Source organism: Phycodurus eques, chromosome 2, assembly GCF_024500275.1.
Source record: "Phycodurus eques isolate BA_2022a chromosome 2, UOR_Pequ_1.1, whole genome shotgun sequence".
NCBI lineage: Eukaryota > Metazoa > Chordata > Actinopteri > Syngnathiformes > Syngnathidae > Phycodurus > Phycodurus eques.
This window is the reverse complement of record NC_084526.1, coordinates 21,423,967-21,448,169: the sequence shown is the minus strand read 5'-3', so window position 1 is coordinate 21,448,169 and position 24,203 is coordinate 21,423,967. Positions and strand designations below refer to the sequence as shown.

The following is a 24,203-nucleotide window of genomic DNA, read 5'->3' as shown; positions in this document are numbered from 1 at the left end:
AAAAATTGTCAAAAGTCAATAGTGTGCATTATACATAGGTATAGGAGAAAATTAAAGACTTTCACATTTTATAAATGTATGCCGCCATCTAGAGGTTATTCAATTCTGTACATTTTCATTCCGCTATGCCACCGCCCCATAGAGGTTAAAAAAAATAAAGAGTTGTACACTTTCATTCTAGTATGCCAACTAGAGGTTATGAAAAAGGTATAGACTACACCTTGAAAAAGGTGTAGACTATACTTTCATTCCAATACAAATGACGATATATATGTACAATAATAATCATAACTTTACATACCCAGGCAGAATTTGTGAAATATTGTTGTTGTTTTCTAATATGAATGAACAACAACCATCATTTATTTCTTTATGGTTATGTTTTGTTTAATGATAATGCTTTTCTGAAATGCTTGACAGTTTAATTTGAATCCCATTAAAATAAAATAAAATTTCCCCTGGTCCTTCATGTTTTCTTAAAGGAATTGTACACGTCTTACAAATCCTGCCTGGGTAATCAAACATATGAGCACAACTGTGTGTTTTCTCATTTATTAAAAAAAAGTAGGGCTGTGAATTTCAAAGTAAGAGCAAGTCAATAAAAAGAAAGTATGTGTTCAAATAAAGTGCTTAACTTCAAAATAATTCTTTGAAAAAAATAACAAAATGCAGATAATACTTTATGTTTTCATTATATGGGTAGGAGCAAATTCATGGATTGTAAAATGCATTATACATAGGTTGAAGAGTTTTCCAGAATTTTGAGGTCATCTTTGGGGGTGCGCATTATACACGAGAAATTACGGTACCTGAAATGTAGAATTATTACCTGTAATTGTCTGAGGATCTATTCCCCATGTACAACCCCAATTCCAATGAAGTTGGGACGTTGTGTTAAACATAAATAAAAAGAGAATACAATGCTTTGCAAATCATGTTCAACCTATATTTAATTGAATACACTACAAAGACAAGGTATTTAATGTTCGAACTGATAAACGTTATTGTTTTTAGCAAATAATCATTAACTTAGAATTCTATGGCTGCAACACGTTCCAAAAAAGCTGGGACAGTTGGCAAAAAAGACTGAGAAAGTTGAGGAATGCTCATCAAACACTTGTTTGGAACATCTCACAGGTGAACAGGCTAATTGGGAACAGGTGGGTGCCATGATTGGGTATAAAAGGAGCTTCCCTGAATTGCGCAGTCATTCACAAGCAAAGATGGGGCGAGGTTCACCTCTTTGTGAACAAGTGAGTGAGAAAATAGTAGAACGGTTTAAGGACAATATTCCTCAACCTACAATTGCAAGGAATTTAGGGATTTCATTATCTACGGTCCATAAGATCATCAAAAGGTTCAGAGAATCTGGAGAAATCACTGCATGTAAGCGGCAAGGCCGAAAACCAACATTGAATGCCCGTGACCTTCGATCCCTCAGGTGGCACTGCATCAAAAACCGACATCAATGTGTAAAGGATATCACCACATGGGCTCAGGAACACTTCAGAAAACCAATGTCAGTAAATAGTTTGTTTTAAATACTGTCAAATGATCAAAGCAAAGGTATTTATATAGCACCATCCATCCATCCATCCATTTTCTGAGCCGCGTCTCCTCACTAGGGTCGCGGGCGTGGTGGAGCCTATCCCAGCTGTCATCGGGCAGGAGGCGGGGTACACCCTGAACTGGTTGCCAGCCAATCGCAGGGCACATATAAACAAACAACCACTCGCACTCACAGTCACACCTACGGGCAATTTAGAGTCTCCAATTCATGCATGTTTTTGGGATGTGGGAGAAAATCCACGCAGGCACGGGGAGAACATGCAAACTCCACACAGGCGGGGCCGGGGATTGAACCCGGGTCCTCAGAACTGTGAGGCTGACACTCTAACCAGTCGTCCACCGTGCCGCCATTTATATAGCGCCTTTTATAAATTAAAAATGTAACACCAAGTGATTTACAGCAATTAAAATGATGACAAAATTTGAGGCATTTGAGACTGAATACATAAGACTATCTGGCTGACAAGATGTGTTCAACTTATGCACAAAAACGACTTGGCGTGACTGACTCTGCGGTCTGCTGATTACTGATGTGTTGGTGCGTGTCGGTGTTGGTGCGTGTAAGTTTATGTCTGTGTGTGGTGTTTGAGAGACGAATGCTGGAATCTTGTTTGGTGAATGTCCATTGTTTGATTGATTACAGAAAGATCGTGTCGTTTGTTGTGGGTACTGTATGTATCTGTGTGCGTGTTACTGCGTGTTACTACTTCAGCAATCCGTTGTGAGCTGTTGCTGCAGGGGAAAATAAGTGGTGGAAAAAACTTTTTTTTTTTTTTTTAGGATTAATGATTAACTAGTGTAACGCTGTGATATTGTTGAGCAAGAGTTTTGTTTTGTTTTTATGAAGTAGTGAGAATGAGGCCTAGAGACCTGAACGGGAAAAGCTACTGATAACAAAATAGATTCCATTTGGGAAAAAAAAGAGAAAAGGAAGCTGCTCAAAATCTTAGAATAGTGCAACTCAACGTTCATACAAAATAATAATATTGATTGGATTACATTATTAGATTGGGATAATTATCAGTGTGCATTCAAAGTTAAATATATTATGTTGGGTTGTCTGTGTGTTTATGCGCAGCTGTGTGTCTTATGTGCACATTTCTCTGGCAGAGCAAACATCAGTGCGATTACAACAAGCCTTTTGCTTATCTGTCGGCGCACAGCTAATTGGTCAAGTTTTTTGTTTAACTCTGTCAACGAACAGAGGTTTTCCACAACATGGATACGTGCTTTGCATTGCGTCCTTCATATGAATTGAACTTCATGCGCAATGTTCTTTTCCGCTGCCTGGACATTTCCAAGTCACCTTACAAGTCCCAAGTCTAATCCCACCGTTTGGGCTACCAGCAAATATAGGGTTAATTAGGAACTATCCGCCGATTCAATTGAACTTAAACTACCCATCCACCAACACTGCCAGCATCCTCTTCGCACGGATGCTGTTGACGATATTTGTCCAGTATTGAAATCGATACCCATTGGGCAAAATTCCGTCCGGTATTAAATACGGTATACATATTACAAATGACACAAATTACAAGACTTGTAGACTATAGGTTGAAGAAGGAAAACAAAGGCCTTACTGAAATTCTAAACTGATACTGGCATACAGTCAGCAAAGATACATTTTAACTGTCGTCTGAAAAACTAAATTTCAACCCCCCCAACCTTCAGACGAAAAACCTCATAATGATACAGATGTTACGTTTGGGCATGACAAATTATTGCAGGTCCTGGATCAGTAATTATGCTTAACTGACCTTGTCATTGGCAACCCTGAGACAAAAAAATACTGAGGCAGATTTTATCCAATGGAAGGAAGTCCTTCAATTGCCAGACGACTCAAATCCCCTCACTTGTTATTTACATTACCACATGTTGATACAGACACAGGTTTTTTGGGGAAAGGAAAAGTACCTAGCTGGAGATTTTATTCCAACAAAATTTTTGTAATGTGCCTAGAGCAATTTGTATGTATTTACATTTAGTAATGTTTTGATTATCACTCTCAAAGTTTATGATAATATACAAATGTTGTATTAGTATAATGCTGATAATGGATAATGGGTCGGACGATATTGACGCTATACTGATAATGTATATAATGAAATAATGTGCTTATAAAATACTGTCTAGATATGGTAGACATGTTAAAGTAAGAATTGTGTGTTGGTAGCACAATTGGCCAAAATTATTTTAAGAATTTTATTACAATTATTTTTCTTTCACAAAGCTTTTCTCTGACAACAGATCTTAATTTGACCTCAGAACACATGATAGCTACCACCTGCAAATAAATACTGGGAAGTCAATTAAATTCGGTCACGTATATATGATGATGTGTGTGCCCCCTCTCCCTTTTTGAGATTATTTTTCCAGGAACTCCATTGGACCGGATCCATTCAGGTCTACCAGGGCCAGATCTGCCGATGGGCGTACAAATTGTTGAGGTATTGCACATTATTGACTAATCAATTTGAGGAAACAAGTCCAATCAGCACTCCTAAGGCTGGCCGACGAACCCCTGCATGACATCAAACCCGGTGTTATCGTGCTGATTAAAAATCATGGCAACATCAGCGCTGGTTGGGGCCTTTCCAAGTCCTCCTTGTGACCCACACTGTAGTGGAAGTTGCTGAAAGAGCTACGTGGGTTCACGCGTCACACTGCAAGAAGGTCCCAGCGCCTCCTGTGGTCCCGATTCCTCCACTTCTCTCACCTTCTACGACGCATCACCGTAAATGAGGCTACGTAATCACCTCTAAGAAAGAGGATTCACTGTTAGCATACACTTTTACCTGCAATCAGTGCTAGTGACTGATTGTGCGTCGATAGGTCTTAGAGGAGCAGAAGCTAGGTCATAAAAGCCGAGCAACGACCAATCATCTGTCTGAACTGATGCGCACACACACGCACGGGCACACTTGTGTAACTCGGCAGAAGAAAAGGAGACGACGATGACATCTTCCGGGAGTCTCCTTGATGGTTTGGCATTAATCGCCATGGTTATCGTGATTAAATTGTTTATTGATGCTCCCACTTTGACAGTTGACGCAATTATGTAACATACGAGACGTGAAAATTATGACGAGCTTCTTTGGTTCTATATGATCGCCACTAATTCTGCTAATTCCACCTCCTACAGCATGAATGTTTGGTTCCTCTATGCCCTTCATGTGACACGCTCTCAAAATCATTCTGCTCTGTTTGTTCTTCATGCCGCATGCTGCTGCAAACCTATGTTGTGCCTTCCCCACATTCTAATGCATCATCACTCTTTCCTCACACCTAGTTTCTTTTGTCAGTCCACAATACCTTAATCAAACCGTATTTTCTGAAACAGGTTTTCCTCTCCTCTACGTCAATGTGACCCAAAATTTGGTGGTTTTAAACTCACTAATGATTCGGGTATGGTACCTATGTTTGGCCCAGTTCACATTCGCCCTCGAGTGAAATTTTGCTATGAACATGATCCTATTTGGCCAGCGTGTGTATGTTGGGAAGGTACCAAAATCTTATTGCCAATCTATATCTGTAGCATGTACAACCTTTGTCTCTAATTCCTCTTTGACCAATTCCCAAACTCTTCTTGACAATAATGTTTAGTAATTTTCCTTTTTTATGTCATTAATAATAGATTAATATAATCAAAAGGCAGAGTGAGCTGAGTTGGAAAATGTATGTTTTATATATACCAAATATAATTTCTATTATTTTTATGCAACCTTCACATGCTTTATTGTTCCCAGCTATGTTGTGACTACTAGCTCTGTGTGCGTACTACTTGTTCCTAGTTATGTTGTGACTACTAGTGCAGCTGGGCATAGATAATTGTTTGCTTTCCTTCTCTGTCTCTCTCACTTTGATTTAACGAAGGGTCTTGTTGTCTGGGCTTCAGTAAGGGGTGACAACTCGTTAGACTTGTACCTTTTCCTCTCTTTACAAAGACTTTTATTTATTTTTTGTAATAAAAACCCACAAAGACAAGATTGCTTCCTCACTTATTCTGTCAGAAAAAGATTTGCCAAAACAAACTTTCCCTGAACAAATATGAGCGTGCATCCAAAGAATTCCATACCAGATCGGTTGTGTCCCACGTTAACAACGTCCGCCACCAGTGCCATTAGCCTACAGGGCACCGGTGGAAATTCAGCTACAGTGGCTCGAAGACGAAGGAGAGGTAAAAAAGCAGGATCTTGGGCAGAAAAAGGAAGAGGAAATCACAGATGCTATAACTAAATTTGGAGACTTTGAATGTTGGCTTGATTGACATGATGATGAGAAGAAAGGTTGTTATATTTTGTGTCTAGGAGAGCAGATGGAAATCCAGTAAAGCTAGAAGTTTAGGGGGAGGGTTAAAATTATTTTAACATCGTGTAGATGAAAGGAATAGTTAGCTAAGAATGTCTTGGAGGTGAAAAAAGTGTCATATTGAGTGATGAGGCTGAAATTTGAAATTGAGGGTGTGATGTATAATCTAATTAGTGGCTATGTCCCACAGGTAGGATGTGACCTACAGGTGTAAGAGAAATTCTGGAAGGGGCAAGACAAAGTAGTTCTGAGCATCCCAGACAGAGAGTGAGTCGTGATTGGTGCAGATTGTAATGGACATGTTGGTGAAGGAAATAGGGGTGATGAAGAAGTGATGGGTAAGTACTGCATCCAGGAAAGGAACTTTGCAAAAAGGATGGAAATGACTTAAGTGAACGCTTTCTTCCAGAAGAGGCAGGAACATAGGGTGACATACAAGAGCGGAGGTAGAAGCATGCAGGTGGATTACATCTTGTGCAGACGATGTAATCTGAAGGAAGTTACTGACTTTAAAGTAGTGCTAGGGGAGAGTGTGAATAGACAGCACAGGATGGTGGTGTGTAAAATGACTCTGGTGGTTGGGAGGAAGATTAAGAAGACAAAGATAAGAGGTGAGAAAGGGTCTCGGTGGATAGGAGGAGCTTCCAGAAGACTGGAACGCTACATCCAAGGTGATCAGAGAGACAGGCAGGGGAGTAAATGGTGTAACTTCTGGTAGGAAAGGGGAGAAGGAGATTTGGTGGTGGAACTTCAAAATACATGAAATCTTACAAGGAAAGTGATTAGCTAAGAAGAAGTGGGACACTGAGAGGACTGAGGAGAGGAGAAAGGAATACATGGAGATGCAACAGAGTGCGAAGGTAGATGTGGCAAAGGCCAAACAAGATGATGACATGTATCGCACGTTGGACACTAAAGAGTGAGAAAAAGATCGATACAGGTTGGCCAGACAGAGGGAAAGAGATGGGAAGGATGTGCAGCAGGTTAGTGTGATTAAGGCCACAGATAGAACTGTGCTGACTGGTGCCATTGTATGCTGAATAGACGGAAAGAACACTTTGAGGAGTTGTTGAATGACTTCAATGAGAGAGAAGGAAGAGTAAAAGAGGCAAATGTGGTGGACGAGGAAGTACCAATTATTAGTAAGGGGGAAGTTAGGAAGGCTGAGAAAGGCATTCAAGAGGATGAAAATGGAAAGGCTGATGACATACGGAGGTATGGAAGCATCTAGGAGAGGTGGCTGTGAAGTTTGTGACTGGTTGTTCAACAGAATTCTAGCAGATGAGAAGATGCCTGAGGAATGGAGGCAAAGTGTGCTGGTGCCCAACTTTAAGAACAAGAGTGATGTGCAGCACTGTGGAAACTATAAAGGAATAAAGTTGATGAGCCACACAATGAAGTTATGGGTAAGAGTAGTGGAGGCTAGAGTCAGGACAGAAGTGAGTATTTGCGAGCAACAGTATGGTTTCATGCCTTCAACAGTACCATAGATGCATTATTTGCCTTGAGGGTGTTGATGGAGAAGTACAGAGAAGGTCAGAATGAGCTACATTGTGTATATCTAGAGAAAGCCTATGACAGAGTATCCAGAGAAAAAACTGTTGAACTGCATGCGGAAGCCTGGAGTGAATCACCAACATCACCATCACACCATCATCCCCGAACTCCTCTCCTCTAAGATGATTGTGGACTTCAGGAGGCATCCTTCGCCACAGCTGCCCCTCACGTTGTCCAGCTGCCTTGTGTCAACCGTGGAGACCTTCAAGTTCCTGGGAATTACAATCTCTCAGGACCTGAAGTGGGCGACCAACATCAACTCCGTCCTCAAAAAGGCCCAGCAGAGGATGTACTTCCTGCGGCTTCTGAGAAAGCACGGCCTGCCACCGGAGCTGCTGAGACAGTTCTACACAGCGGTCATCGAATCAGTCCTGTGTTCTTCCATCACAGTCTGGTTTGGTGCTGCTACAAAAAAGGACAAACTCCGACTGCAACGGACAATCAAAACTGCTGAAAGGATTGTCGGTATCCCCCTACCCAGCATTGAGGACTTGCACGCTGCCAGAAGCGGCAAGGGGCGTGCAAAATCCTCTCGGACCGTCTGCACCCCGGTCACCAGCTCTTCCAGCTCCTTCCCTCAGGTAGGCGCTACCGATCAACGCAAACTAGAACTAGTAGACATTCCAACAGCTTCTTCCCTCTTGCGATCAACTTCTTAAACACCTAACCTATAATTCCATTACAACAAGGTGGACATTTTTTGACTTGAGTTCGTTGTCACATTTCTGTGGGGCCAATTATGTATTACTCGTGCACTCACTGTAGTCGTCTCGCCATGCTGCACTATTTGCCTATACTGGCCACTCATGCCAGAGTAGCATCTGCTCCATTTGCACACTGATTGAGGAGTATCTGTAACATTTGCACAACCAACATTGTCCCAGATGATCGCACTACTCGTCACTTTAAACTGCATACACTCCTTGAAGTCTCAGCGCCCTTTGCACAATGGTCATTGCACCGGACTATTGCAATATTAGTCATTCGAACTGCTCTAAGTGCTAGAGGACTCTGCATCTTTTTGCACAATTGTTTTTTGTCAATGTTTTTATGTCTCCAAAGTGTTCTGTAAATTGACTGTCTGTTGTACTAGAGCAGCTCCAACTACCGGAGACAAATTCCTTGTGTGTTTTGGACATACTTGGCAAATAAAGATGATTCTGATAGGCTTCTCCAGCTCAGCGTCTCGCCTGCCATCTGCCAATGGATTTTCAGCTTCCTGCCTGACAGGACACAGCAGGTGAGGCTGGGGGACACCACCTCATCCACACGCACCATTAGCCCCGGGGCGCCCCAAGGATCTGTCCTCTCTCTGCTGCTCTTCTCTCTCTACACGAACGACTGCACCTCAACGCAGTCGTTCGTGTAGAGAGAGAAGAGCAGCAGAGAGAGGACTCCTGAAGTTTGCAGACGACAACACAGTCATCGGCCTCATCAAAGACGGTGACGAGTCCGCGTATCGACAGGAAGTGGAGCAGCTGGAGCAGCTTGTGGCCGACACAACCTGGAGCTCAAGACGCTCAAGACTGTAGAGATAATTGTGGACTTCAGGAAACATCCTTCACCACAGCTGCCCCTCAGGCTGTCCAACTGTCCCGTGTCAACCGTCGAGACCTTCAGGGTCCTGGGAATTAAGGTCGCTCAGTATCTGAAGTGGGAGACCAACGTCAACTCAATCCTCAAAAAGGCCCAGGAGAGGATATATCTACTTCCTGCGAATTCTGAGGAAGCACGGATTGCCACAGGAGCTATTGAGGCAGTTCTACACAGCAGTCATCGAATCAGTCCTGTGTTCATCCATCACAGTCTGTTTTGGTGCAGCCACAAAAAAAGGACAAACTCTTAGGACTCCAGGAAACCCAGCGGTACCCGGCTACCAACCCTTGAGGACTTGCACGCTGCCAGAATTAAGACAAGCGCATGCAAAATACTCTTGGATCCTCCACACCCTGGTCACCACCTCTTCCAGCTCCTTCCCTCAGGGAGGCGCTATCGAACAATGCAAAGTAAAACCAGCAGACATTCCAACAGCTTCTTCCCGCTTGGCATTAAATTGCTAGGGGCTAAGTGATTCTCTGTAGTGTGTTTTTTTTTTTTTGTCTCAAAGTATGTACTGTCAAAATGGCTGTCTATTGTCATACTAGAGCAGCTCCAACTACTGGATACAAATTTCTCATGTTTTTGACATACTTTGCAATAGAGAGGACTCTGATTGTGATTCTGATTCTGGGTATATTGGTAGAAGGATGATTAGGATGGAGATGTTTTTTGAGACATCAAATATGATGTTTCAACAATTTTTTTAGGAAACGTCAAAGTAATTTTTTTGTTTGTAGCAAACCCAGCGCACGTTTTTTTGTGAACATTGTAAAACGTAGTCTTCCATGAACTTTGCATATTTTTGTAAACTAAAGAGACAATGATGCATTTAATGAACCTGACATAGGATCTTTCTGTAAACATTGAAGACGATTTAGTCTTTCATGAGTGTAATGTACATGTTCTCATAAAAATCAGCGAATCAAGTCAAGTTCACTCTCACATGGAACACTAAATGGAAATAAGTATTGAGGCACATCATCAACGTATACAAAATGAGCATGGGAGAAAATTCTGAGACGTTTGATCATTATAAACGTAATTATTTGTATTTAAATTTTAGATCTCAGATGACAACTTTCCATCTTCTGACATAACTTCTTATATAGCCTCTTCGTTCGCAAAGTCTGCACTACTTTTGGTCGATCTTTTCAATTTTCTGCCCCAAACGATGAACGATGATTGCAGTGTTGCAGCAACACTGCAATAAATAATAAAAGTCACCTCATTCATCACAGTATCATCTTTGAAAAGTTAGTGAGGGATAGTGTACATGATTTCCTGTTTTAAACCCTTTATTCTTATTTATTGGTTTTATTTTGCTTTGTTTTACTCTACTGTCTGCAGCCAGTTCAGCATTGCAAATGAGAATCTTCTCAGTTGCCTTACCTGCATAAAGGTTCAATAAAAAATAATATGCCAGTTAGTGCATAGTTAACCTATTACGTGATTAACAACGGTGTTGATTTTAAATGAAAAAGTTGGACTACTAAGTGTTAACGAGTTTGCAGCTCAAGAGCCATCACCATCATCATCATCATCAACATCAACATCACCATCAGCATCAGCATCAGCATCAGCATCAGCATCAGCATCAGCATCACCATCACCATCACCATCACCATCATCATCATCATAAAATGGCACTCTGGTGGCGATTTTATTTTAATCTATTCATAATTAAAGGGAACATGCGCAGCACCTCTTTCATTAGCATACTGCTCTCTGGCATATTTAACAATCTTCCGTTTTTCATGAATGATCGCGTTTCATATCGTCGTTATTGAAATGCGGAATAATGAGCATCAAACCGGGCTGTGGGACTGTTACGGGACCGCCACCCACGCCCCTCGTGCATCCCCCCTCGCCAATCACCACCCCGTTCCCCACTTACGGAGGTGGCGGTAATGAGAAAAATGCTAATTTGCTGCTGGAGACATTACACTTGGCCTCCCTGATGAGAGATCAGTGGGATCAGGGTAGACAGGCCTTCTCCGAGTTTTGAAAGGGCGGCCAAGAAAAAAAGAAAAGACGGGGAAGCGTAGGTCAGCAGGTAGCCATTAAGAAGTGTTGTGGGAGTAGGAGCAGGCTGTTGTAGAACACAGCAATGAAGTAGGATGGTATTAGATTTTTATTTTATTTTTTTACGTGGATTTCAGCATGACATGGTTATAACACAAAAAAAATCACAAATCTTTGAGGAAGGTTCTTAAACATAAAATCTCTCCTTGTACGGGAGACGTCCTGTATTTCCAAGGAACCCTCCTTACATCAACGTAACTGCCATGTGTTCCAAATAAATGCAATAGAAATTAAATAGTTGCCCATTTTAGAGAACAAAAGTTGTACTGCTATTAGAAAAAAAGAACAATTTCTGAAAAAAAATTGTAATCCCGATAAGAACAATGACATAATTTTATCATTCTGAAAAGTCATAATCTTACAAGAATTAAGTTGTTTTTTCCCTCCAAAATAGTCATTGTGTAATGATATTAACATCAAAGTTAAACAAGAAAAAAAAATTATTAAAAAAAAAAAAAACTTTATTCTTATGCCTTTTATTATATAAACAAATCCATTCATGCAGAGATGTCAAGAGTTGTACTGCATGTGTCATAATCATATCAGAGCTTTTAATTGGCCCAAAGCTAAGAGAGGGAGGAGTACCATAATTTCCCGTGTATAATGTGCACCCATGTATAATACGCACCCCCAAAGCTGACCTCAAAATTCTAGAAAATCCTTCTACCCATGTATAATGTATTTTCACAATGCATGATTTTGCTTCTACCCATATGATCAAAATGTAGCATTATCTGTATTTTGTTAGTTTTTTTTCAAATAATTATTCTGAAGTTAAGCACTTTATTTGAACACGTAATACTTTTTTAAAATTACTTGCTCTTAGTTTGAAATTCGCGGCACGGTGGGCGACTGGTTAGAGCGTCTGCCTCACAGTTCTGAGGACCAGGGTTCAATCCCTGGCCCCGCCTGTGTGGAGATTGCATGTTCTCCCCGTGCCTCCGTGGGTTATCTCCGGGTACTCCGGTTTCCTCCCACATCCCAAAAACATGCATGCTAGGTTAATTGACAACTCTTAATTGCCCGTAGGTGTGAATGTGAGTGTGAATGGTTGTTTGTTTGTATGTGCCCTGCGATTGGCTGGCAACCAGTTCAGGGTGTACCCCGCCTCCTGCCCGATGATAACTGGGATGGGCTCCAGCACGCCCGCGACCCTAGTGAGGACAAGCGGCTCACAAAATGGATGGATGGATGGAAGGGTACAATTCTTTAAAGAAAACGAAGGGCCAGGTGAAACCCATTTAATTTTATTTTAATGGGATTCAAATGTCAACCATTTCAGAAAAACATTATCATCAAACAAAACATAACCATAAAGAAATTATTGATTGTTGTTGTTCAGTCATCAGTCGTATTTAAAACAACTATATTTCACAAATTCTGCCAGGGTATGACTTATAAGCACCAACTGTACATATATGCAGTCATACTTTTCATAACCACTAGGTGGCGGTGGTATATTACAATGAAAGTGTACAGCTTTTTCATAACCACTAGATGGTGGCATACATTTATAAAATGGGAAAGTTTTTTTTCATTTTCCGCTACACCTATGTATAATGCGCACCATTGACTTTTGACATTTTTGGGGGGGGATGCGCATTATACACGAAAAATTACGGTATAATTGTTGGCGCTGTACAAATAAATTTGCATAGCCTTACTGTCGTTGTGTTGTGGTGTTTGCAATTTTTGTGACCTGTCTCATCCACCATAGGTACAAGTTACAGTGATCTTTTTATAATGCGGAAGACAGTGTGGGGAGTACTTTGATGACCCTGTGGCCATTTTATAGCTGAGCCCCCACTTCCACCTTCTCTTCTATTTGCGACTTATTAACACTCACAGTCTCTGCAGTCCAGTGTAGAGTTCCATGTCTACGTCCCGCAGTGTCTGCAGCCCTGTCCAGTTCTCAATGTGTCTGCAGAGAAGGATAGAACAAAACAGATAATTAAGCGAGCTACCAAAGAAAAGTAAGTGGTGCTTAAAAATCCATAAACATTGCAATCACTGGAAAACCTGGTGACAGGATGCTCTCTGATAGATGTAATTGCACAAAAGGCGGTCAGCAGAGATAATCTGACATGAGGGGGCCGCTGCTGACAATGCTAGACGGGCAGGCTAATGCCAGCCTGGCTAGCTGCTGTTAAATTACCTTTTGGGCGAAACAATCACACTGTTTGCGCGTCGATGTAAAATGAGCAATAAACAAGCAGAGCAGTTGAATTAGGTGAGGTAACAGAGGAAACACACAGCACAGAGCTTAATTGCTTTGTTTTGATTATAACTGGCAACTCTAGAGAAAATGATAAAACGTTCTTTTCCTACATATCAATAACCTTTTCCCATTTCCCACAGCCTGTGCCAGCTAACTCTGGGCGAAAGGCAGGTAGTACCCGAACTGGTCGCTAGCCAATTGCAGGGCACATATCAACAAACAGTTTTCTCCGGGCACTCCGGTCTCCTCCCACATCTCAAAAACATGTATTAATTGGAGACTCTAAATTGCCCGTGGGTGTGACTGTGTGTGTGAATTGTTGTTTGTTTTTATGTGCCCTGCGATTGGCTGGCAACCAGTTCAGGGTGTACCCCGCCTCCTGCCCGATGACAGCTGGGATAGGCTCCAGCACGCCCGCGACCCTAGTGAGGATAAGCGGCTCAGAAAATGGATGGATGGATAGATATCAATAAACAACCATTGCACTTACATACATACCTACGGGCAATTTAGAGTCCTCAATCAACCTACCGTGCATGTTTTTGGGATGTGGGAGAAAACCGGAGTACCTGGAGAAAATCCACGCAGGTACGGGGAGAACATGCAAACTCCACACAGGCGAGGCCGGATTTTAACCCAGGTCCTCAGAACTGGGAGGCAGATGTGCTAACCAGTTGTCCACCGTGTCGCACTATCAATAACCATCCATCCATCCATTTTCAACACTGCTTATCCTGGTTAGGGTCGTGGGGTGTTGGAGCCTACCCCACCTGACTTCGGGCGAAAGGCGGACTACATCCAGAACAGGTCGTAAGTCAGCCGCATGGCACTTCTAGACAAGGACAACCATTCGCACTCACATTCACACCGTCACTGAGTGGGAACTGAACCCACGTTGCCTGCACCAAAGTCAGGCGAGTGTACCACTACATATCAAAAACCAATGAAAGCCAACTCAAATATGTACACAAAGCCTTTTCCCACCGGGCATTCTCCAATTGTTTGATAGATATGGTGGGACAACTAATTTGTCACACAGATGGCTCATTTGTGACACGTGTCAATGATGTGACGTTATCTTCAGAAGACATCTCCATGAAATTATGTCATTGACAAATGAACGTCCCAATTCCCCCAAACATTTCTACCTCCTCCTGCCTCACTCTGTAAATCAAATCATTGAATTTCTGGTGGGACGAGCTATCATGTAAACCGCTAACATGTAAACATTCAGCATGGCCACCAAGTAGCCACGGGAGGCACGTCTTTTGGAATTCGACCTAGTAATATTGTATATCTATCACCTGGAAATAGATCAGTCCCATTCTCTGCCTGCATTGCGCCACGGTGCCAGTAAACAACAGCGTCCAATTCTGGAACAGAACAGACTTTGTCAACACCATTTTAAATGAAAAATGGAAACCCTTTTTGGACACATTGTTCGGTCCCGACGATCCGTTTGAACTGATATCCGTTTTATTGGGGTCCATGTTATCGAGGTTCCACTCTATGTTAGCAATAACATAGCTTACTTTCATTAGACGAAATCCTGCGGTTTGGTTGAACGTTTTTGTGTTCAAGTATACGATGTTCAATTCTATTTAGTTTAATGTGTCAGTTTTACAGCAAACTTCAAACGGGATGGACAAATAAACAGCTTGATGAAAGCACCGTTTACCTCTTATTTGGAGAAATGAGTGAGTCTTCTTTTCGTTTTCTCAGTGATGCTATGCTTTAGTCTCCCATTTCTCGAGGCAAAGAGAGTGAGAACAGGCAATAAGGAATATTTTAGAAAGTATTTTTAATATGTTTAGGTGTGTCTTGATAGGTTTAAATTTGTTCAAGATGTGTAAGGAGAGTAAAACTATATATTGTATTTAAAAAATAATAATTCTTGATATGGTCCTCTCGGCGGCACGGTGGACGACTGGTTAGAGCGTCAGCCTCACAGTTCTGAGGACCCGGGTTCAATCCCCGGCCCCGCCTGTGTAGAGTTTGCATGTTCTCCCCGTGCCTGTGTGGATTTTCTCCCGGCACTCCGGTTTCCTCCCACATCCCAAAAAACATGCATCAGTTGGAGACTCTAAATTGCCCGTGAGTGTGACTGTGTGTGCGAATGGTTGTTTGTTTGTATGTGCCCTGCGATTGGCTGGCAACCAGTTCAGGGTGTACCCCGCCTCCTGCCCGATGACAGCTGGGATAGGCTCCAGCACGCCCGCGACCCTCGTGAGGAGAAGCGGCTCAGAAAATGGATGGATGGTCCTCTCTCTATATCGCAGATTTTCACCTATCATGGGTGCGACTGGAAGTTATACCACGCTATAAGTGGATACAAGATGTGAAAATGTGTATTTGATTGAGGGAAATGGATATTTGATGCCATAGAATTCAGCCAGAATTCTGCCTCTCGAGTATTGCCTGGTGCCCATGTGGCACACATCATCGCACAACCAATTACCAATACTCTTCACCTCAACTGGTATGAAACACGCTTACAAAGCCAGCTGCACACAAAGCAATGCGACTGAACTTGGTGGAACCGGACAATGGCGAACATATTAGTCAGCAACTGACCCTCGCACATCCACCAACACGCAACAAAAAAGAAAAAACGTTTACCCTGGGCTACTAATAACGTTTAGTGCCACCTATATTATGTTAATGAACTACAAACAGCATTGCACACTTGTCAAAGAAAAAGAGGATTGCCCTGATGGCTATTAGCTATATTTCTCATTTGGCGCAGGAGAGGAAAGGACGAGAAAGGAGAGTCTGTGGATGTGTTAGAAGAGTAAAACTATATACTGTATTTAAAAAAAATACTTTTTTGATCTTGTTATTAGGTTATAAGATGGTGATCACAAATCTGGTGCAGTGTATGGCATGTGGACTCTGGGAAGTAGTATGACAATATTGCCACAAAAGCATAGCTTTTCGTTACTCTGAGCACAACTTGTCACTACAGTCCACCGAACACGGCAGTACAAGCCATTATTCAATCAACTTGTCCTCGCTTTATTCTTCTTTACAGTTGATTATTTGTGTTGTGAAAGACCATGAGATATAACCTGGCATTCAGTACTGAATATTTAGTGTTTTTTACAACCCATTTAGCATTGTTTTTTCTTTTTGTTCATTTGTTTGTTTGTTTGTTTGTTTGTTTGTTTGTTGCTGCACGGTGGTCGACTGGTTAGAGCATCAGCCTCACAGTTCTGAGGACCCGGGTTCAATCCCCAGCCTCACCTGTGTGGAGTTTGCATGTTCTCCCTGTGCCTGCGTGGGTTTTCTCCGGGCAATCCGGTTTCCTCCCACACCCAAAAACATGCATTAATTGGAGACTCTAAATTGCCCGTAGGTGTGACTGAGTACGAATGGTTGTTTGTTTATATGTGCCCTGCGATTGGCTGGCAACCAGTTCAGGGTGTACCCCGCCTCCTGCCCGATGATAGCTGGGATAGGCTCCAGCACGCCCGTGACCCTCGTGAGGAGAAGCGGCTCAGAAAATGGATGGATGGATGGATGTTTGTTTGTCAAAAAAAAAGCAACTTTAAGTCCCACTAAGAAACAGACAACATGAATAGAATAGTTTTCACTATTTTCTCGATGACAAGAAAGTAGCCCGGTGGAAGGCAATGACAGAGTGCATCGTGCAAAACATTGCTTAAGACATGGTGCTCATTTTTACATTGCAAAAGCAATGCTTAATTTACACATTGGAAAGTTTTGATTCAAATTTGCCAAGGTCGCCTTGCCTCCCCTGGTCAACTCTACATGAGAAGAGTGTGAGAGAGCCAGAAACACTGATCATGTTAATGTGATACACATGCAGAATAATATCGGAGCTTTTAATTGGCCCAAAACTAACATATGGAGCAGTAATTGGTTTAACATGTTTATTTTATTGGCATGACAGTACTTATACAGTGACAAACCCCGCATAGTCACAGTTCGGCATTCGCAAAGTCAACGATTCACAAATTTTTATGTAGGGCCTATCCTTTATTATTTGCTGAAAAACTCACTCAACTATTTGCTGTTTTTGTATTAAAGCCAAAGTCATGTCTAAAACAAAAATTACTTTTGGCAAAATCTTGGGGCCAAGGAAATTTTAAGTGACGGGATGATCTTCACTTAGTCAGGCCATAGCCCTGTCTAATAGAAATAAAATGCTTTGCTGCCATCTTGGCATCTATAGGCAATTACACACCTTTTTGGGTGGGCATCAATTACTTATGGATTGTCGATCTACAAGGCAGGGACGGCTCAGTCTCCGTCCCCTGAGAACGGCGGGGTAACACTATGTAGATATTTGCTTTTATTAAATCACCGTCTGAAGGGGAGAGGATGAACTAGAAGTCACATTGAGCCTATGTGTTACTCTTCTGTACAAGGTCGTGCACTGCATTGTGTGACACAAGACACTGTCATTTGGCAACCCTTCAATTCACTCTAATTCCAGCACTGCCCAGCAACATTAATGCCGGAGAGTGTGGAACTCTATCTAAATCATCATCATCACCACCATCATATGAGGGTGACGTTGGGACACATCCTTGACACTTTAATGCAAACATACAATGTATAGCGACTGAAATAAGTGTTTAACACGTCACCATTTTTCTCACGAAATATATTTCCAAAGGTGCTATTGGCATGAAAATGTCACCAGATGTTGGGAACAACCCAAGTAATCCACATATACAAAGAGAGTAGAACAAATAAGATGAGAAATTAAGTTGTGTAATAATGTGAAATGACACAGGGAAAGCGGCATGGTGGGCGACTGGTTAGAGCGTCAGCCTCACAGTTCTGAGGACCCGGGTTCAATCCCCGGCCCTGACTGTGTGGAGTTTGCATGTTCTCCCCGTGCCTGCGTGGGTTTTCTCCGGGCACTCCCAAAAACATGCATAAATTGGAGACTCTAAATTGCCCGTAGGTGTGCATGTGAGTGAGAATGGTTGTCTGTTTGTATGTGCCCTGCGATTGGCTGGCAACCAGTTCAGGGTGTACCCTGCCTCCTGCCCAATGACAGCTGGGATAGGCTCCAGCACACCTGTGACCCTAGTGAGGATAAGTGGCTCAGAAAATTGATGGATGGATGGATGGACACAGGGAAAAAGTATTGAACACGACAACTGGTATTTATTTAATACTTTGTACAAAAGCCTTTGTTTGCAATGACAGGTTCAAGACGCCTCCTCTATGGAGAAACTAATCGCATGCATTGCTCTGGTGTCATTTTGGCCCATTCCTCCACCACTGAGAGAAGCCAGATGAGGTGGCTCGGGCATCTGATTAGGATGCCTCCTGGATTCCTCCCTGGTGAGGTGTTCCGGGCATGTCCCACTGGGAGGAGAACCCAAGGACGACACAGGACACGCTGGAGAGACTACGTCTCGCGCCTTACAGTTCTGGGCACCGAGGTTCAAGTCCGGCCACGCCTGTGTGGAGTTTGCATGTTCTCCCCGTGCCTGGGTGGCTTTTCTCCGGGTACTCCGGTTTCATCCCAAAAACATGTGTGGTAGGTTGATTGAAGACCCTAAATTGCCCGTAGGTGTGAATGTAAGTGCGTATGGTTGTTTGTTTCTATGTGTCCTGTGATTGGCTGGCGACCGGTTCAGGGTGTACCCCACCTCCTGCCCGAAGATAGCTGGGATAGGCTCCAGCAGCTCTCGACCCTAGTGAGGATAAGCGGTAAAGAAAATGCATGGATATTTATATATATATTTTTTTTTCGAATGGCAGTGGACAGAGTAATTAGCGTCCTTACTCGGGATGGACTGAAAATTCTGTCACCGAAACAAAACGGCCGAAAGAGGATGTTGTGATGTCGCAAGCAAAAACCGCGACCAGCAAGCCCCAGCTACCTACAAGCTATCGCTGGCTCGGCTCAGCACAATGCTGAGCTGAAAGTTTGCTTTGCGGACGGTGTCAACGCAATATAAGTCAGTAATCATCGCCTCCATGGCAGTAAATAAGTATTGTTATAACGAAGGGACGATGAGGAGTAATTAACAGACGATGGAGAAGCCATGCCTAATTGCTAAGCATCACGACATGTAGTAGCGAAAGACCAAAATAAGTGATTGGATGATACACCAAACTTGTCCCATACGTCTAGCTAGAACCATTCGATAGCGTTGAGTAACCAACATTGAACAGCAAAAAAAGTCAGCAAATAAGTATCTGGAAAGAAAATAATAAAAGGTTCCAAGGATGACGTCTGGAAACAGAAATGAATTAGTACGTCACCGCGTATGTCACCTGAGAACAGGGGCCTATAAGTTAAAAGGTATGATAATATAATAAATATTTATATTATAAGACAGCGGCGACACGGTGGACGACTGGTTAGAGTCGTTAGTTAAAAATGTATTTTTACATTTTATTCTTTTGTCCACAAGAACAAACCATAGCATAAAACATTATTCTAATGTCAAATAATCAACATATTATCATCACTTTATGTATTTCCGTGATATTTTATTCATCCATCCATCCATCCATTCTCCTCACTAGGGTCGCGGGCGTGCTGGAGCTATCATCGGGCAGGAGGCGGGGTACACCCTGAACTGGTTGCCAGCCAATCGCAGGGCACAGACAAACAAACAACCATTCGCACTCACAGCCACACCTACGGGCAAATTAGAGTCTCCAATTAATACATGTTTTTGGGATGTGGGAGGAAACCACCATGCTGCCTATATTTTCTTCATAGTTTTGTAATTTTGGTTTTATTGTTGTGTCGAACGACAGACAGAGAGCGAGAGAGAGAGAGAGAGAGAGGGAGATGTTAAGCTATTTTACATTTGTTATGTTTATGCATATTTTCACATTATAATTTCATGTTTATTCTGTGTTTGAAATGCACTATGAAACTAAGTTAATATTATTAGTAGTAGTCGTAGTAGTCATTGTAGTAGTAGTAGTAGTGCTTGTCATTTAGCATAGGTATACGTATTTATTGTATTTATGTGTTTAAATGGCGGCACGGTGGCCGACTGGTTAGAGCATTAGCCTCACAGTTCTGAGGACCCGGGTTCAATCCCCAGCCCCACCTGTGTGGAGTTTGCATGTTCTCCCCGTGCCTGCGTGGGTTTTCTCCGGGCACTCCGGTTTCCTCCCACATCCCAAAAACATGCATTAATTGAAGACTCTATATTGCCCGTAGGCGTGACTGTGAGTGCGAAAGGTTGTTTGTTTGTATGTGCCCTGCGATTGGCTGGCAACCAGTTCAGGGTGTAGCCCGCCTCCTGCCCGATGACAGCTGGGATAGGCTCCAGCACGCCCGCGACCCTAGTGAGGAGAAGCGGCTCAGAAAATGGATGGATGGATGGATGTGTTTGAATTATGTATACACTAAAATAATGAGAAACATTGGGAGGTCCGATAATTTTATTCATTCCAGTTATAACTTGTTTATGTTTGAAGCTGACTTAGTCTAAATTTTCATGTTTATTTCATGTTATTGATTTGTAATTTCACTGAAGGTAACAAAATGTGCAATTCACTGCTGCAAACAACAACCACAATATTAAACGTGGTCCATGCAAAGCTCAGTGACCGTGTCAATCAAAATTGACATCATAAAACCTCTGTTCTGCGGGGGTCTTTTTTTCTTTTTTTTGGTTTGAAATACCATGAGGTCATGTAACACACACGTGACACAAACAATGGTTAGGCTACGGAAAAGGTAAAAAAAAACAAAAAAACATTGAAGTCATCATTCCCCACTTCATTTCCTGATGCTTCATTGCACATGAAACCACCTGCTGGCCATGTGCATAATCACAGGCAGTTGTATCTTTACCACATACAGTATGTGCTGCGTTGCATTTTTGCATCTTTTTGGCTTTCGTTCATCATCACTGGTATGGCAGGTTGTATAATGTTTTTCTGTCACTTTGGTAAAATGGCATGGGCTTAAGAGGGCAGATGATTTTGAAAGTGCTTATTTAGAAATAACAGTGTATTGTTATTTTGGTGTTAAGTGATTCATTCAAGAGCAAGATTTTTTAATTGGGGTACAGTAATTTCTCCTCTCCCAGTGAGGATTTATTTTACCCTGCTTTCTGTGAACACAATAAATACTTTCCCCATGAATCAAATAAGAAATGGTGGGAAATGCATTGCGCTAAAGAAGGAGCTAAGCCAAAAGGCGACGCTCTCAATTTACCGGTCGATCTATGTTCCTACACTCACCTATGGTCACGGGCTGTGGGTCGTGACCGAAAGAACAAGATCCCGGATACAAGCGGCCGGAATGAGTTTCCTCCGCAGGGTGTCCGGGCTCTCCCTTAGAGATAGGGTGAGAAGCTCACTTTGTTTGTTTGTTTTTTAAATTTTCTCTCCATGTATCCTCAACTGCCTCAATGAGGCAACAATTTTATCCAAAAGGAGACTAGGGGTTTATTTGCCTTGGTGGAGGGATGCGTTTTTTAGGCGCTACACAGCTACATTCCCTTCTGCATCTTTGTAAGCTATTTTTTTCTGTGTTTGTTAGGGAATATATTTTCCCCACTGTGTAGCTGTTTAGACTACCAGACCACCCTAGTGAAATATTGATGTAATAGAGAGATATGAAAATAATCTATAATAAAAATATATAATTTAACGCAGTCTCCCTGTCTCCGTTTTCCATCAACAAAACAACAAATAGAGAGAGGCAGGCGACGGTTCCCCGTGGACTGCAATCTGATTGCACTGATTGTTGGCGTCGCGCTGAATACACATTGTGAATTAGACGCTTGTAAAAAAAAATAATAATAATAACAAGTAAAAATATGAGTATGATTGACAAAGATGCCGCGAGTCAATTTCCCATTCTGTTATAATTCCCTACATCCCTAGAAAGGATGAGTTGAAAACTGAATGTGACAAAAGTGACTTTTTTTTTCTCCAAGAGAAGACTGAAGTCAGCGAGAAAACTGGATGCTGCAGCATAACGGAGAAGAATGGGGTATAATATTGCAGCATGCAGGCACAGCAACGGGCTAATCTAACATTAGTTTCCGTCATTTCCGAGCATGTATCCTCAAATGTTGCAATTTTGTTCAATAGAAGACGGAGCAAACGCAGCGAAGTGGGGCATCATGGTGCAGCATTCAAAGCTAAAGCACGGCAACAGCTAATGTTAGCATGTGTGCTTAATTTTCTCACTTGAAAAAGTGTATCTACAAATGTCACTATGACTGAATAAATGTAATTTTACTCAAGAGGAGATTGCGGGTAACAAGCAATCGCAGTGTTTGTAATTTCTGGCCGCCAAATGTTACAATTTTATTCAAGAGGAGTCTGAGGGTAACAAGTAAATGGAGCACTGTAGGAAAGTGGAGCATAATACTTAGCCACAACAGCAGGGTAAGTTAATGTTATCATTTGTGCTTTTTGTCATTTCCCGCCCTTTCTACCTTACGTGAAAGTTACAATGACGAGGCAATTTTGTTCACAAAGTGGAGACTGCAGAGTACAGTGTAATACTGCCGCATCCACGCACAGCAGCAAGCTAAGCAAACATTAGAATGTGTGTTTATGCTTGTGCCGTTTGTCCGGCCGTGTATCCTCAAATGTTGCAATTTTATTCAAGAGGATACAGAGGATAACGGGAGGACTGAGCGCAGCAGTCAAGTGGAGACTGTGGAGCATCAAAGTGTAGTGTCCAGAACAGCTAATCTCTCTAGTTGTATTTGGTAAATGTATAGCCACAGTTCTCTGACATATGAACATATGTATAGTTTTACAGCCTTCTGCCTTGTGAGCCTCCGATTGGCTGAAGCCTGAACCGGGTGGCAAAAATGCTGGAGGAGAACACCCTGCGAGCAAATAGAAACAGATTCCACCCCGGCGAGGGCCATCTGTTGTGTTGTGGAGGCCCCGGGCCCTGCAATGTGATGCCACGACCACACACAGATCATTATTAATAAACCGAGGCTACAAAGACGGGAACAGATGCACAATCTGACACGAGATTACAGGCAGCAAGAGTGATTTTTTTAGATTTAATCTTGTGAGAATACCATGGTGTACAGTGACTCGGAAGAAGTGTTCAAAATTGGAGCATTAGTAGCACTGAATTTTATATGTGAGATGTGTCCTGAAAAATGTATAGGTGCTACTGTGCAAGGAAAACTGCGTGGCATTTAATGATTGACAAGTAGACTGACCAATGTTTGGCTTGAGAATGACTCACATGACTGACCGACCACCAACTACTGGTTCTGTGTGAAATAAGTGACGAATTGATGTGAAAGCTAGATGGCTAGGTAGGAGTGTGTGTGATGTGCGTGTGTGTTTGTCTATGTGCCCTGCGATTGCCTGGGGACCAGTCCAGGGCATACAGCACTTCAGGCCCAAAGTCAGCTGGGGACAGGCTCCAGCTCATCCAAGACCCTAATAATGAAAACCAGTATAGAAAATAAATGAAAGGAAGACAAAGACATGCACCAGTGTTTGAAAAGCGTTCACATGACTGACCAATCACTGGTGCTGCATGTAATGATTGACATACAGTTTAGACTGACCAATGTTTTTGCCTGAAGAATGAGTTACATGACTGACCGATCACTGACCATGATGTCCAGTAGACTGACCCATGACCGACCAATCAAACAACCACTGCTGCTGCATACAATGATTGATATAATGAGTTGCTTTCAGACTCTGAGGCTTATGAATGAAAAGTATAAAAACTACAGCAGATGAATAAACCATTTTAGAGGCATAAATGTAATAAACACACAGGAGACACAACCTGTGGCATGAACTAAATATTTTTGAGCTTTTGCCCCTTTGGTTGCGTCCATACGTTTCCCTTCCGCTGTCGGTGTGATTTACGACTGTATTGGGATGATGTACAGCGCCGCCGCCG

The 24,203-nt window shown here is 42.3% G+C and overlaps 1 protein-coding gene across 1 annotated transcript in view; it reads right to left on the bottom strand.

The window, feature by feature from the left end:
• Window positions 1-24,203, bottom strand: part of ntrk3b (neurotrophic tyrosine kinase, receptor, type 3b) — a 342,714-nt gene that overhangs the window by 284,530 nt on the left and 33,981 nt on the right. Inside the window, exon 2 of the mRNA XM_061669747.1 lies at window positions 12,965-13,039. Coding sequence (XP_061525731.1) covers window positions 12,965-13,039 — 75 coding nt within the window. The remainder of the gene's footprint in view (window positions 1-12,964; window positions 13,040-24,203) is intronic.